At 49.5% G+C, this 14,890-nt stretch overlaps 1 protein-coding gene and 1 long non-coding RNA gene across 2 annotated transcripts; one reads left to right on the top strand and one right to left on the bottom strand.

Annotated features, from left to right (window-relative positions):
* Positions 1-3,894: 3,894 nt before the first annotated feature.
* On the bottom strand, positions 3,895-9,165 carry LOC310683074. The gene is made up of 3 exons (XR_014514269.1): positions 8,037-9,165; positions 7,857-7,917; positions 3,895-3,951 (listed from the first exon to the last, which is right to left on the bottom strand). It is a non-coding gene; the product is annotated as an uncharacterized lncRNA (long non-coding RNA).
* An 843-nt stretch (positions 9,166-10,008) lies between these two features.
* Positions 10,009-12,733, top strand: MARVELD3 (MARVEL domain containing 3). The gene is made up of 2 exons (XM_083452568.1): positions 10,009-10,250; positions 11,475-12,733. Exons 1-2 carry the CDS (start codon positions 10,019-10,021, stop codon positions 12,086-12,088), a joined length of 846 nt encoding a protein of 281 aa, XP_083308694.1. The 5' UTR covers positions 10,009-10,018; the 3' UTR covers positions 12,089-12,733.
* The last annotated feature ends 2,157 nt before the right edge of the window (positions 12,734-14,890 follow it).

Genomic DNA, 14,890 nt, shown 5'->3' with positions numbered 1-14,890 from the left:
GTACCAGGGGCAGCTAGATTGCAACCCTCATTGCTGGAGAATATTGGGCCTGCAAAGGCTGGGTGCCCACAGTGGAGAGGGGTGTGTTAATTTCCTCAGTGCCTCAGTGGTCCAAGGCTTAGCCTGGCAGTCTTGGCCTGATGCAATCAGCTACATTCATCCCATCATCTCCAGCTCCACGTTGCAAAGCACTAATGAGTCCCAAATGTTCCCCCCCCCACCCACATCTACGCACGCAAGCAAGCGAAGAGGAGGTGTCCCGATAGCAACAACAGTCCTAACGCCCTCCTCCAACCACAGGCAGCCAGCCCCACCACACCCCCAGCAGCTGAAGATCAAAGGGTACCTGCCTGGCGAGGACCCCATTAATCTCCAGCAAAGAGGCAGATCTCATTCCTGGAGGGGTGGTGGAGAGCTAGCCTGAGCAGCTAATGGATGTGTATCTATCTCGGGCCTAGAGGGAGAGAAAGAAATTGGTAGCTTCTGAACAGCCTGGCTCAGAAAGCACCCATGAGCAAACAATGCCCACCAGTCAGTATAGCTGGTCAAGGTATAGTCACTGGCATTGCAAGGCACCCTTAATTACAGGCTTTGCCTTCTCTGGCTGGCACCAATAGTGTTTCTGTGCCAAGGAGCCCCCCTCCCAGCTTTGCAAGTGGCACAAGGTCTCTTCCACAGCCAGAACAACACTGAGGGCAGAGAACAGGATGACTGGCAGTGCCAGGTCAGCACCTGTCCCTCAAGGCCAATTCTTGGGCCCCATCAGGCTCACCCTCAAGCGTCAGGCTCTGTGACCCCTTTCCCCATTGCCCGCCCTGAAGCTTTGCTGGTGCCAAGATGATCTGCCCAGTTCTGCAGGCTGTAGCTGCAGCAGAGCGAGGCTGGCCTTGAGACATTTCTCCCCCTCCATAATGTGCCTGGCAAGCCTCCCTCCCTCACTCCCTCCCTCCTGGTTGATGCAAGCAATGACTCTGACTGTCACCTTGCAAGGTTCAATTGCAGGAGCCCTTTGGTTCAACTTTGCATCAACTGATAGCCTGAGTTACATAAGGCTGGCAGTCTGCAGGCAGGAGGGAGGACTGCTAAACATCTGGGACCTCACAAGTGCTGCCCAAGAAGCCTCCAGAAAGTGCTCCCCTCAGAAAGGCTGGGCGGCAGGCATGCTATTGGGGTAACACCACCTGAAACCTCTTTTGTGGGGCGGAATCCCTGGACAGAGCACAGAGAATGGTGAGGGGTCTATTTAGCACCGTGGGAGAAAGATTCCCCGCAATGCACACAGAATGCATCAGCAGCTCTTCCAGTAACCCATACCAGATGCTCTCCTTTCCCTCAGCCCCAGAAGTGCAAAGCCAGCAGCAGACTCTCTGGCACCTTCCTACCCAGGCTCCATCCTCCACCCAGTCTCCTCCATCCTCGGAGTTTTTTTTACGCACAGCACAGCCAGCAGCATCCACAAACTCTCCCCTTCCCCTTCTGGCTACCAGGGAGGCACCTACAGCTTGGCAGGGGCACTGATGCTGCCGCTGTAGGAAGCAGAAGTTGGGCAAGTGGGTGTGGCTCATGCTGCCTCTCTGCTCTTGAAGGGGCAAATGGGCTGCAGTCTAAGGGGCTCTTTGCAAGGCCTACCTTGGGGAATTCCCCCCTCCCCATCAGGCTTTCAGCCGCCACAGCATCCTTTGGCTGTTTTGTTCACTTTCTGGGGGTTTGCCTCCACCGCCTCCTTCCTCCCCAAACATGAGGACTGGCTCTAGGGAGGTTCCTGCTTGCAGACCCAACAGCAGCCTCTCCAGCCGTTTGTTTATCAAGAGATGCCACTTCATAGACTAGGGCGGGGGGTGGTGGTCCCCCATTCCTCTCTCCCCTTTGCAGTGCTTGGGTTTCACTCTCTTTTAGCAGGATTAAACTCCCTCCTCCATCTGCCGTCAAGCTGCACCAGTAAGAGACCTTATTTCTGTGCAGCACCAAAGATCTGCACAGGGGCCCCCCATGGAGGACAATGAACTCAGTGCTTTGATGGGTGGGGAAGGTTACCATGACTTGTGTTATGAGACTCTCCGCAGCAAGCTCTTGTGCAATGGGAAGGGAGGGGAAAGGAAGGCAGCAGGAACCACTTTCTCCCATTTGTGGAGAGCTTTCACCCCCCTCCCGCCCCCCCTCCTTTGAAGCCAAGTCAATATTGGCTAATTTCATCACCAATGTTTGGTTAGTGACTTCACATTCTCATCCTCTTGCATGGCCTGTTGTGTAGCGGCCTCTGCCCTCTTCACCTCCATGGCCTTGGAGCAGCCAGGTGCCAAGCAAACAACAGGAAGGCTCTCGGATGACTTCAAGGGGCGTCTGTTCACATATGTCACCCACTTTTTCAGCTGTCATTCTTATGCAATTGCCAGGAACAGGGCAGGCACCAACCACCTCATGTTCCCAGCCACTCCTCCAGCTCCACACAGCATAGCAAAAACAACTGTATTCCACACAGTCAGGGATAAAACTGCACACAGCCGGTTGCTTGGGTGCAGCTAAACACATTCCTTGAATTAGGCACACTGTGTGCATAATTTTGAAAACACAAATTTCCCATGTCACAGCAGAGACGTCAGACTGAGGGATGTGTACTTCCCTCAGAAACTCACAGGCTGTTGGCAGGGAGCGGGGAGGGTGGTGCTCCACTGAACTTCGTTCTGGACTCTTCCTTTCTGCTGTGGTCCCTGTGACTCTTGCTTTGATTCCTTCTCCCCTGTTTACATAACTGCAATTCTGCTCTGCTCCATATAACAGTCCATAGTGAGTTTCCACTGGCTGGAATTTGTTTCTAATGTGGATGGTGTATCTGGATCCTCATTAAAACCATCTGCATTTTAGAGGCTTGTTCCCCACATAGCCAAAATATTTCCCTAACTAAGAACTTTATGCAAAAACCAGGACAACTACTGGGTGTCATTATCATGGTCAAAGCACTGCTTCTGAAAGTTTTGCCCATCAGTTCCTTGAGTGACCTATCTTCCAAAACTTTGAAGGCAGAGAACCACCCCCACCCCCAAAACTGGAATACAGATCCTCTGTCAGAATGGACCACCCTCATATTAGATTGTCCATATTTCCTTTCTTCTTTTTTTAAGTGTAGGAATGGCTAGTTGGTGGAAATTTCCTCTCACAGTATGCAACTGCAGGAAGAAGAAGAAGAAGAAGAAGAAGAAGAAGAAGAAGAAGGGGAGTTTGGATTTGATATCCCACTTTATCATTACCCGAAGGAGTCTCAAAGCAGCTAACATTCTCCTTTCCCTTCCTCCCCCACAACAAACACTCTGTGAGGTGAGTGAGGCTGAGAGACTTCAGAGAAGTGTGACTGGCCCAAGGTCACCCAGCAGCTGCATGTGGAGGAGCGGAGATGCAAACCCGGTTCACCAGATTACGAGTCTACTGCTCTTAACCACTACACCACACTGCCTCATGCTGTTGATTGCAGAACAGCCAAGTGTCATTGCAGCTCTTCAAGGCTACTAATCAGAAACTTCCTTCTTGCAGGATCTGCCTCTCATGCTTCTCATTTAGGACATTTGGATCATTAGTGATTAATTTTCTCTTAATTACCATTTGGTATCGCTTCAGCTCCATATAGGTACCAAAGGCTGATCCAGTTGCCATTTTATTTATTTTAATACATTTACACATTAACTTTACAAAAGCTAGCAAACAATAAAATATTTTAAAAGGAGCATTTAGTTTAGACCAGTCACCACTAAATATAGTAAAGCAACTACATTACTAACTCACATAGAAAGTCAATAAAAGGCGAAACAAAACAAGAAATGTTTTCAAGAGCCACTTAATGGTAATGACTGAAGAGGCCCCCTGTATGACGGCATCATACGTTGAACTGACAACATCATAGTAGGTAAACATCAGCAAGAATGCCTGAAGCCAATTCCAGACAGGTATTGGGAGAGGAACCTGAAACAGAATGAAAAGTGCAGATTTGCCATGTCAGAAATTAAATGCTGAGGACATAGGTTAACCAAAGATGGCCTAATACCTGATGCAACTAAAATCAAAGCCAGCATTGGAATGCCTGGCCCAAAGAATAAGGTTGATGTACAAAGATTTCTAGGAATGGCCAGGATCTAGCAAAGTTTATTCCAAACATGACAACAGTAATCACAACAGCACGGAAAGAGTTATTGGCTCATGACGCTGCATTTCACTGGATGCCAAACAACAAAGGAACATTCAGGCAATTCAAGGAGCTGCTAGAAAAAGCAAAGTGTCATGATTTGAAAGAACCAGCAACAGGGATCCTTCTGTGTTGCTGCAGCCGAAAATCTTGTCTTTTGTACCTGCTTCCCTCCCCAAGCACCAGTAACCGCACTACAGGACTGCACTCAAACATTTGGCTATTAGAAGAAGCATCCACTGCTATTTCATCACCAAAAATAATGTCTGGGGGAGCAAACAAATAATAATAATAATAATAATAATAATAATAATAATAAAGAATACCTAATGCTAGAGCAATATAAGCACCAGCAAAAATCACAGCAAGGAGAACAAAATGAAGCAGGTGTTCTAAGCAAGTACCCAATGAAAGAGCAATATTTTCACTTGTCATTGGAACATGGGAAGCTGCCTGAGAGTCAGACCATTGGTCTATCTAGCTCAATACTGCCTGCAGTTACTGGCAGCAATGGCTCACCAAGTTTCAGGCAGGGAGGTTCTCTCCTACCCCTGCCTGGTGATGCTGTCAGGCAGGCTTCCTCAACCTCAGCCCTCCAGATGTTTTTGGCCTACAACTCCCATGATCCCTAGCTAGCCGGACCAGTGGTCAGAGATGATGGGAATTATAGTCTAAAAACATCTGAAGAGCTGAGGTTGAGGAAGCCTGCTGTAAGGGATTGAACCTGGGACATCATATATGCAAAGCAGATGAAAGAAGTTGGGGTGATGTTGGTGGTAGCTGAATTCCCAGGAAGTGTGTTCCTGAACTTGATAGCCACTACCAAGCAGGTCTTCCTCACATGACCTTCCATCACCTTGAATGAATCTAAGTTAGTTATGACCATTAGCTTCAGTGGGTCTGCTCAGAGTGGAACTAGCATCAAATACCAACCATTGTTTTTGTGCCTTCCTTACTTGCCCTGCAACCTTATAATACAAATACCAATACCAATAAATAAATACATTGAAAAAGATGGAAAAATATGATAGAAGCTGATGGACTCAAAGGAAGCTGATGTTGTTACAATAACATTGTGCCAATTGCCTATCTCAAAATCAAAACTTGTGGAATTTCAGAAAGTTCTGCAGATTCTAGGAAGTGTTGTTATGTGCAACACATCTCCAAGCGGTAAAGTTTCAGGGGTCCCAACACATACCATGGGTTTGGTTTCTTTGGAATGAAGGCTGCTGTGTGAAGGCTTATGGTGTCTTTGGGATGCACAATTTATTTGTATGTATGTGCAGGCAGGGTAGAAGGCAGAAGGAGTCTAAGCATAAACACTCCCAACAGCTCTTGTTCCCCCATTAGGTTTATAGTGTCTGTAGAGATAAATTAAGTCTCTCTCTCTCTCCACCCCAGTCCCATGGTAAGATTGGCAGGCTTACTGCCCCTTTCATGGACATGCACCTTACTGACCCCACCTCACACTAGGGCAGGTCATGGAAATCTAAGAAGATGCCCTTTAAACAGGCTGACTGCTGCCCTCCCTTCACCTGCTTGCTACTGAAAGAGTCAGCCAACTTCACATGAAAGGACACTAAATTGAAAGGAACCATGACTAATTAGGAGAGCATTCTGCTATAAACATGTTTGCTGATGTTTTAAAGATTTTGCTCAGCCTACAGGAAGTAACGTTAAAGCGAAACGTCCCATTCATGATGGCTGAAAATGCTGCTTGTTACAATAAACGAGAACTGATGTATCTTAAGAACCCACAGAATGAACAAAAGTATTTCCAGAGGTTGTGCAATCAAACACTGAAGTCAAGAAGCTTTAAATAAAATACTAGACACCCCCCATCCCCATGCACAATGCACTCACGACATTTTGTGACAATCTTGGCAGAGCTGAGAAGGGGCTTATTTGAATGCAAGAGAATATTTTATTTCATAAAGAGTTATGGAAGATGTAATGATAGGAAATGGGAATGTGTTTGTTAAGGGGCAGCCTGGAGGAATGAGTGGGGGGGGGCACCAGCTGAGAATGGAGACCAAGGGCAGCCAAGGCTTCCCAGAGAGTTCAGTCTGAGCAGGAGTTGCACAAATCATGTTTGTTTTGTGCTTCAGTATCATTCAAGTTTGGAACAGCAAATCTTGCAGGGAGCTTCCCACAATGACATTGCTACAAATACGTCCTAACATCCTTTCCACGTGGCACTGCTGCCCAGTCTCCTCCCACTTCCTAAAATCAGATGCAAGGATGCCATCTATGTGGCACACAAGTTCCTTCTGGCTTTGTCTTTTCAGATCCAGACAACCGCAAAATACCCTGTGCTTTGGTTATACCGGTTTCCACCTTCCCTCTTACAGTTTCATGGAAAATCCCAGCAGCAATCCCTAGCAAGGCCCAGAGGGAGGGACAACACAGCTTTGTTTGTCCAGAGCACATGATTCATAACTTTGGCTCCAGGCTGCCCTGAGGGTCCAACTAAAGTATCTCTTTCTTGTTCAAAGCCATAGGCCACCACGATTCAATACAAAAATGGTAATATAGAATACATGTGAAAATGCAGGTTTCTTAACGTACAGTATTGCATAAAAAGCACCTCATACTTAGTTTAAGTACAACTTCTCTCAGAAACAAAGGGGACATGGACCCTCCATATAAACCTGTGCCTATACACTACAAACATAACAGAGTAAAAGCACATCCCATTCACACACAGCCCCCTCCTTTTCTTCTGGCTCTTAATTTTCTAGCAGTCAGAGTACATTTTGCAACCTAGATGGTAATCAATACACCACTGCCAGCTAGCAATGTACACATCTGTAGGGGAGTGGGGTGGTGATGGTGTTCCAACAGGATACCGGTAATTATTTTATCACAAAATCTGTGCTCTTAAATGAAGGAGTTTTTTTGTTTTCTACATGTTGCCAGGCTGGGGGCCCCAATCCAAAACATGACCATGGTGTCAGGGTAGAGCAGCTTTATCTGTCTGCTCCCTGCTATGGTTCCAATTTGGATTCGGGCCTTGGAAGTTCCCCTACCCAAACACAGGCTGCTGGCTTGAGCATGTGTGTATGCTAATACATCATCTTAATCAAGTCTATACAGGGGACAAAACGGTTAAAGCCCCATATTCCCCACCCACCCACAAGTCCAGGTGGGGCTGGCTGGCTGAGGGCAGAGTGAGGTTGGTAGGGTTGCACTCCATTCACCCTAATGGAGCAGCCTCCACCATTCCACTTGGACCTTCTTATTGTGCAAAGCAGATGATCTGCCTCTAGAAATGCTGCTTAAAGTACTTTGGTCTCCAAGAGATACCTAGATGGACAAAATGCCCCTGAGCAGAAATACAAAGAGCATTTCTTAAGATGCTGAATCAGTGACCACAAATTGCTATGGAGGAGGCCTCCATAAAATGCCAGTACCCAAAATCTAGTACCCAAATGCAAAAAAAAAACCATCTTCCTCCCTCATCAAAATAATTCAATGAAGGATTCAGAGCTAAGGGAGAAGTATCAGAGCCAAACCTCGCCAGCTTCACCTGAAATGATACCATCTGGCTAGAAAAATGCAATTGGGGGGCAGGGAGGCAGAAGCACTGGCTGGCCACTAGGTTAGCATTTCCCCAAAGCCCTCAGAACCCAGATACCAATGGCCAACTCACACACACCTGAGCCCATGCTTGCCTCACCCTCACCATGAAGGCATCATGGAACTTCAGGCCATGGAGAGGAGGCAGGCCTTTGGCATGACAACCACTTGAAATAGAAAGAAGACAGTAAGTGAAAGGTTCCTCCCATCAAGCCATAGTGGCACAATGCTCTCTGCTCTTGCCTGCCCTTGAGAAACAAGGTGCCTTCAGCCAAGATAGTGGTACCTGGGGATGAGAATCTCTCAGGAGAGCCTCTGGTTGAAATTCCAGCTGGAAAGCAGAGGAGGAAGGTGGTGAAGGTGGCAGCCAGGTGGAGGAGAGAACGCAGAAAAGGTCTCCTCCTTGGATGGGCTTCAGTTGCTTTCTAGGGTTTGGCCCAGCTGCATTTGGTGAGAACCCCTGGGATACAAAGACTAATTTTTTCTAAAACCAGCTTCTGAAATCACGGGACACAGTTATATTGCCCAGATTAGCAAGTTATGTTTGTTTAAGAGAAGACAGAGAGAAAGTAAATCCCTTCCCCTTGTTACTTTTGGGTAGAGCAAATGAGCAATTGTTCCACGCTCAAAATAATGAAGGTACCAAAAGTAATTGCATTTTTTGCAGACAGACAGCCTAAACAGGGTCATAAATGAAGTCATGGGGGAGAAGAAGTCTAGCAACTGCAACTACCCATGAGCACTGAATTAAGCCTCCATGCCCAGAGGCCAAATCTGAGCTGCTGTAGGTGGGCAACATCCTGATCCTGCTTGTGGGACTCTCAGTGATGTCTGATTAGAAACAGGATGTTGGGCAAGAGGGGCTCACCTTGGCCTGATCCACCTGCTGAACTTCTCTGGTGTCAGGATGGGCTCTAACTCCTATCAGCTTCCTCTGGCCAGCATGGCTGATGGTGACAGGGATTTTGTGGTGGGCTGTAGGTTCCTCATCCCTGCCTCCTGCTTTCAGCTGAACAGGTGAGTGAATGAATGAATACCGTCAGAACAGAGGATCATCTAGCCTCTACTTTAGCTGGCAGCAGCCATGCCCTTCCCATGGGCTTAGGGCTCTTTATCTAGTCCTGCTCAGCTGGACATGTAGAGGGTGAGCCATGGATGGACAAGGACTGAGTGGCAGTGGTTCTATTCCTTCCTGTCCTGTGGTTTCTGTGCAGTCCCACAAGAATGAGGAAGGGCTGCACCGAGTCCATTTCTGCACCCCCTGATGCTCAGAATCAACACAAAGCCAGTGAGGGAGATCATCCAAGGCTGCAAAGGGCAGTGCCATCATCAGGGTGCTGAGAAGGACCTCCAGTTCTCTCCTTTCCCTCTAATCCTGGATTGTTACCAGAGTCAGGTATGGCCAAGAGTGCCAAGAGACCAGGCAGAATCCGAGACCAGGGAGAAGAGCTGGTGGAGGAAGATTGAAAGAAATTTAAAGACTATCTACAGAAATATTATAAAATTAATGAATGTTAGAATGATGTTGGATTGAGGCTACAGGGTTATTAGTAATAATGTGGTGAAGGAATATGAAAAAATGGATGGTTAAAAGAGGAAAAACTAAAGGTATAATATACTAAGATAAGGATAAGGTAGAGGGAAGGGATTTGCTGACTAAATGGCTGAACTGGAATACAAAGAGGGGAGTTGTGGGGAAGTCCGGGAAACAAGCAAACGCAAGAAATATTATAATTGAATTGTTTTTATTTGTTTTTATTTCTTTGTATTTTTCTTTTTCTTCTTTTATGTGAAAATCCTAATAAAAATATTATTTAAAAAAAAAGAGTGCCAAGAGACCGCTGCTTAGTGGGGCAATGGGCGAGAAGCCGAGTCGGGCGGGGGAGGGAGGGGCGCACCTATGGCGGAGAAGCCCTTGAGCCCTTGGACATCTTTTCCCGCTACATCCTAAAAAAAAGCCATCTTGTGGTGGGACCAGGAAGGCCAGCGGCCACCGGGACCACCGAACATCGGGCCTGGACGGGCAGCAATAGCGGTTTGTCCAGGGACTGCCTTGGGCCTTTCCAGACCCGCCCTGACTTCCTCGACGGCTGCTGGGGAAGCGCCCCTCGGCAAGCGCCGGCAGCGACTAGCCCCCTCTGTCGGGCGGCGGCTCCTAGGCGAGACGGACACCTGCCTCCCACCTACACCAACCCCGGCCAATCTCCGCCCAGGAGGCGGCGCCGCCGCGCTCACCTGGGACGCCCCACCCAGACCTCCCTGCGAGCCATGGCGGACGCCGGGAGGAGACCCGGGATGCCGCGGGACTGGCGTCACGACCGGCCGGCGGTGGTGGCGGTAGGAGAGCAGCCGTGGCCGTGGCGGCAGCAGCACCAGCACGAGCACCGCCCCCCTCCCTCCCGAGGCACCACATTGGCCTCTTTGGACGCCCCTGCCGAGGCCCGAGGCGGAGGCGGCCTTCTGGACAAACCGCTATGTCGCGCCCTGTGCACGGCCAGAGGTGAGGGCCCGGGCCGGGTTAGATGTCCCTACTGGCCCGCGATGGGGTGGGTCAGGGCGGTACGATGTCGACGACACGCCCCCTTCCCCTCGTGGGATGAGGCGCCCGGGCTGCGATGGGGGGGGGGGGAGATTGTGTTTGTAGCTCCTCCTCCTTCCCCGCCGCTGCCCGCTGGTGAGCTCTGTGTGGGCGAGGCCACTGGCAGCTTCCCTGATGGGGCGGGCAAAAGGGCTGTTGCCTCGCGGGGACGGGGTGCTTGCCAGCCAGACGCTGCCACCCCTCTCTTCGCAGGCTGCCCAAAAGTCGCGAGGGACAGGCCTGTGGCCCCACAGCTTGCTGGCGAGGGGGGCAGTGTGTGTGTGCTGCTCAGCCGTCAAGGCAGATGGGCAGGTCCCCCCCCTCCCGCCTTGCCTGGCAGGGCCCACTCCAGCCGCTTGGCTTGCGCTGCTGCCCGCTCACGTCCTGAATACGCCTATGGCCTTTCCCCACCTGGATTGAACCACTTTGCTCTTTCACAATCCTCAGGCCTCTGTGGTCTGCACAAGCTCCCTCCAGGGAGTAGGGTGGCACCCACGAGGCTGCCAGGTCACCCCAGTTTCCTCCCCGCCTAAAAGAGGGGTGAATAAACTTTTTCAGCCCAAGGACCATATTCCATTCTAGTCAACTTTACAGGGGCCATATGGCCAGTGTGGGTGGGGCAACAAATGTTAATTTATTCACACATCCCTCTCTCCCTGTGTCTCCACCAGGGGAGCAAGATAAATTATCAGAATTCAAGGGGGCATTCTTGCAGCAGGTAAAACACTGCAGGGGTGTGAGGTGAGGCTTGCATGGGACATGGCCTGAGGAAGTCCCAAAAGCCATTAGAGGAACCCAGGAAACCATATTTGATGCCTGGGGCTCCCTATCCCTGGCCTAAAACTAAGGGTGAAACATGAGGGGAGCTCTGAGGTCACTAACCTCAGGTATGAAAAGTCTTTCAATGTGGCATTGGGGCAGAAGATGCCCTGGTAGAAACAGGGAAGGAAGGATAGTCACTGCCTGCTCAGATATGCTCCCTTAACCCCAGTAAGATTTGGGATCCAATCCACCCACAAAGTTGACCTCTATGAGTGGACCTGGAGGGGCTAAGTGCCGTCCCCGTTTCTCCACCTTCCACACAGGCTGAGGCCCCACAGCACTAGAGAAATGGCGCTAACAGACCCCTCTGCCCTTGCTTCTTAGCCTGCTGCCAACAGCTCCAGCTCCTCCTCTGCATGCTGATTGTCATCTGCAGCTCAGTCTCCTACAATTCGACAGGTGGCTACACTGGTCTTTTCAGTCTGGGGAGCATTTACTACTACCAATACGGCGGGGCCTACAGTGGCCTCAGTGGAGCTGACGGGGAGAAGGCACAGCAGTTGGATGCCCAGTTCCACCAACTCAAGGTGCCACCAGCCCAGGTGGCCATGGCAGTTGGAGGGGCACTGATGGCCTTTGCCTGCTTCCAGATTGTGGCTAGTCTCTTCCGAGTACCCTGGCATTGCCCAGCCTGGCTTATAGCGGAGGCCATTCTGGATGTGGCCATTGCAATTGGTCTTGTGCCAGCTTTGTACTTCTACTACCATCGCCTTCACGAGATCTATGCCTCCTCTCTGTGCAAAGAGCGAGAAAACCTCTACCAGAGCAAAGGCTACAGGGGCTTTGGCTGCAGTTTGCATGGAGCAGAGATCGCTGTGGGCTTCTTTGCTGGGGCGGCCATTGTGGCCTTCGCTGTTGCCGTTGTGTTGGCTGTCCGTGGCTTCAAGATTGTCCGGACCCTCCAAGCAAAACCATCATCACACAGCTATGAGCACTAGCTTGGCCTCTGCTGCCTGAGTTGAAGGGAGAGCAGGATGGAGCAGCATATTAAGCCAAGCTAAGCAGTGCCTTTGAACCATGTACAGTGGTGGCAGTGATCACTTTCTGTCTAAACCCTACCTTCACAGTTTTGTAAACATTCTCCAAGCTCCTATTTCTTTCCCATCATACATACTGATAAAAAGTCTAGCAAGACTACTCCCTGCTCCTCTTTAATATAGAACGTCACCTGTAATGGCAAGAAGACCAACTTGGTCCCATCACCAACCAGCACGTGCTTTCTTCCCTCTGCATTCCTTTTTCCTTTCAGATCATGCCTTTAGAGAGCGTTGACCAGAGACTTTCAATATATGCCTTGGGGCAAAGTGCCATCTTGTTGGTACCCCCAGTAAAAAACCCAGTCCTCTTATAGAAAGCAAAATCTGTGTCTTTTTCCACCCACCCCTTCTTACAATGCCAGAGAAAACGTTTTTCATTCCTTCTTCCATTCACCTCGTTGAGCTGCTTCCTTGATGAGGAAGTTACACATTTGCCTTGAAGGCAAATGCTTCTACTAGATGTTCTGTGCAGCCTTGTTTCAAATTGTTTTCATTATGGAATATAGTACTTTTGTACAACAATAAAATCACTACCTTGGTAATTCACTTTAAATGCGTATGTCAAAAGACACCACTAGAGATCTTGGACTTTCTTTGGGCTTGCTGCATTTGACCGCCTCAATGTAGAGAAGCATCTCCTCCCCCCCCCCCCCACAAAACACCTGACAGTGATGTGCATTGATGAGGCGGAAGAGGGAACTCATTCTCCTAGCAAAAGCCAGCTCACTTCCAAGGGGTGCATTTAACTGCATTTCCAGCAATACACACAGAAGAACTTCAACACCTTGGAACACCTACATTCCCTGAGGTCCTATTTAACTGAGCATTTAGTACTCTCTTCCTTGAAACTCTAGAGCTTTTTTGGCACATTACACCAACATTCTCTCAACAGCTCATAGAAGGCTGTCTCCCAAAGCCTGGCAGTTACTGTGGTCCCCAAAGGGAAATTCTGCATATCCAAAAACATTTGTCCAATAAAACTTTTTCTGTAGCTTAGTCCCACACCCACCCCTCAGAAAGGAAGGCGAGATTTGAGAAACCTTTGAAGGAAGAGCTGGGAAACAGGGGCCCTCCACATGTAGTTCGCCCATCAGCCCCAGGCAACATGCTAAATGGTCAAGGATGATGATTCTAGTACAGCAACATCTGGAAGGCCATTGCTTTAATGTGACAAATTTTTTGAGCAATACCCAACCCAGTAGGACTGCCACCCTCTGCTACACCTACTTTAAGGGCCAGAAAGCACAATTATTGTAGGAATTGTGTTATTCAACCTATTTGTACCCTGCCTCCTGCAGGCATAGAGGTATCCTATACTCAACGTGTAACACCTCAAGTTAGACTGGGGTTTAGGTACCAGCCTGTGTTAACAAAAGCGCAACATAGTTAAGTTATTCCACACAGGCTCTCCCTTCACAATAAGTCTGGACCTTCCACTGTGGGAAATGGAGGGAGAGGAAGATGGGCCACTGTGTAAAAAGATCCTTCAGTTGAGGGGTGGGGATGCTCAACTCCCAGCTCCCATCATCAACACCTAGATGGCCACAGGTTCAATTGCCTCAGACAGCGTAGCCCATGATAAAAGCAGCTGTAGAGTTCACAGGTGGGTCATATCTCATTTCCAGCACAGTCATCAGAGCTCCTGGCTGCCTCTTACAAGGGAAGGAGATGGTGGAGTGGTTAAAGCAGTGGTTTTCAACCAGTGTGCTGTGGCACCCTGGGGTGCCTTGAATGATGGCAAGGGGTGCCATGGGCAACACTGGCCTTTGTGCCTCTTTCCTTCCTTCCCTCCTCTGATGCCCTCTTGCGTCTCTGCCTCCCAGAGCCTTGCACAGCTGTTTGTTGCAGCAGCTCCCCAAGTGAATGCTGCCTCTGGGGCTAGCTAGGGGGTGCTTCCCAGGCCTTTGTGGGTCAGGGTGAGGCAGCACTTCTTTTGGGGGCGGAGGGGGGCAGCTCAGAGACCAGGGGTGGTAGCTGCAGCTGCCTAGAGGACTCCCAAGGAGAGGGGGGAGGAGAGGAGGCTGAGGGAGCATTCCATAAGGGAGGGTGTTCAAAAAAAGGGGCTGCCAGCTCTGCAGGCAAGGGGTGACATAATTGGGCTTCTGAGCCCCACAGGGGTGCCACAGAAAGAATGTAGTTGGTCAAAGGAGCCGTAGACCCACAAAGGTTGAAAACCTATGGGTTAAAGGGTTGGACTAGAATCTGGGCTGACATCTCCACTACAACCATGACTTAACTTTGGGCAGTCACTCCAAAGTCTTATCCTTTCCTTCAGAGTTGCTCTGAGGACATTGGGGGGATGACACCCTTCAGTACTACTTTGAGCTCCTTGCAAGGAAAGGTGACCTTACTTCAACTCTGTGTCCCCTGGAGGGATACTTGTTTGTGCAAGACGAAAGGACTTGCCAACCCCCAACTGTCTGACCTGCCATCATTAGTTGCGGGGGGGGGGGGGTAAGGGAGGGGACAGAAGCCATCATCTTACAGGTTCAGATTGCAACAGGAAGAGAGTCCTCGGTGCTGCCATCTGCGTCTTGCCATACAACCAACTCTGCTCATCCTATGAGGAAGAGGAAGCTCAAACCAAATACATTTCTTAGTCTTCGGGGATCCCCAAGGCTCTTTTTGCTGTGGTGGTGAAGAGCAGACTTCTTCAGAATCTTGTTTGGACTCCACAAGCTCCACCTCCAGCAATCCAGCTGG

Source organism: Podarcis tiliguerta (assembly GCF_965153285.1).
Source record: "Podarcis tiliguerta genome assembly, chromosome: 8".
NCBI classification, from domain to species: domain Eukaryota; kingdom Metazoa; phylum Chordata; class Lepidosauria; order Squamata; family Lacertidae; genus Podarcis; species Podarcis tiliguerta.
This window is presented reverse-complemented; position numbering and strand designations above follow the sequence as displayed.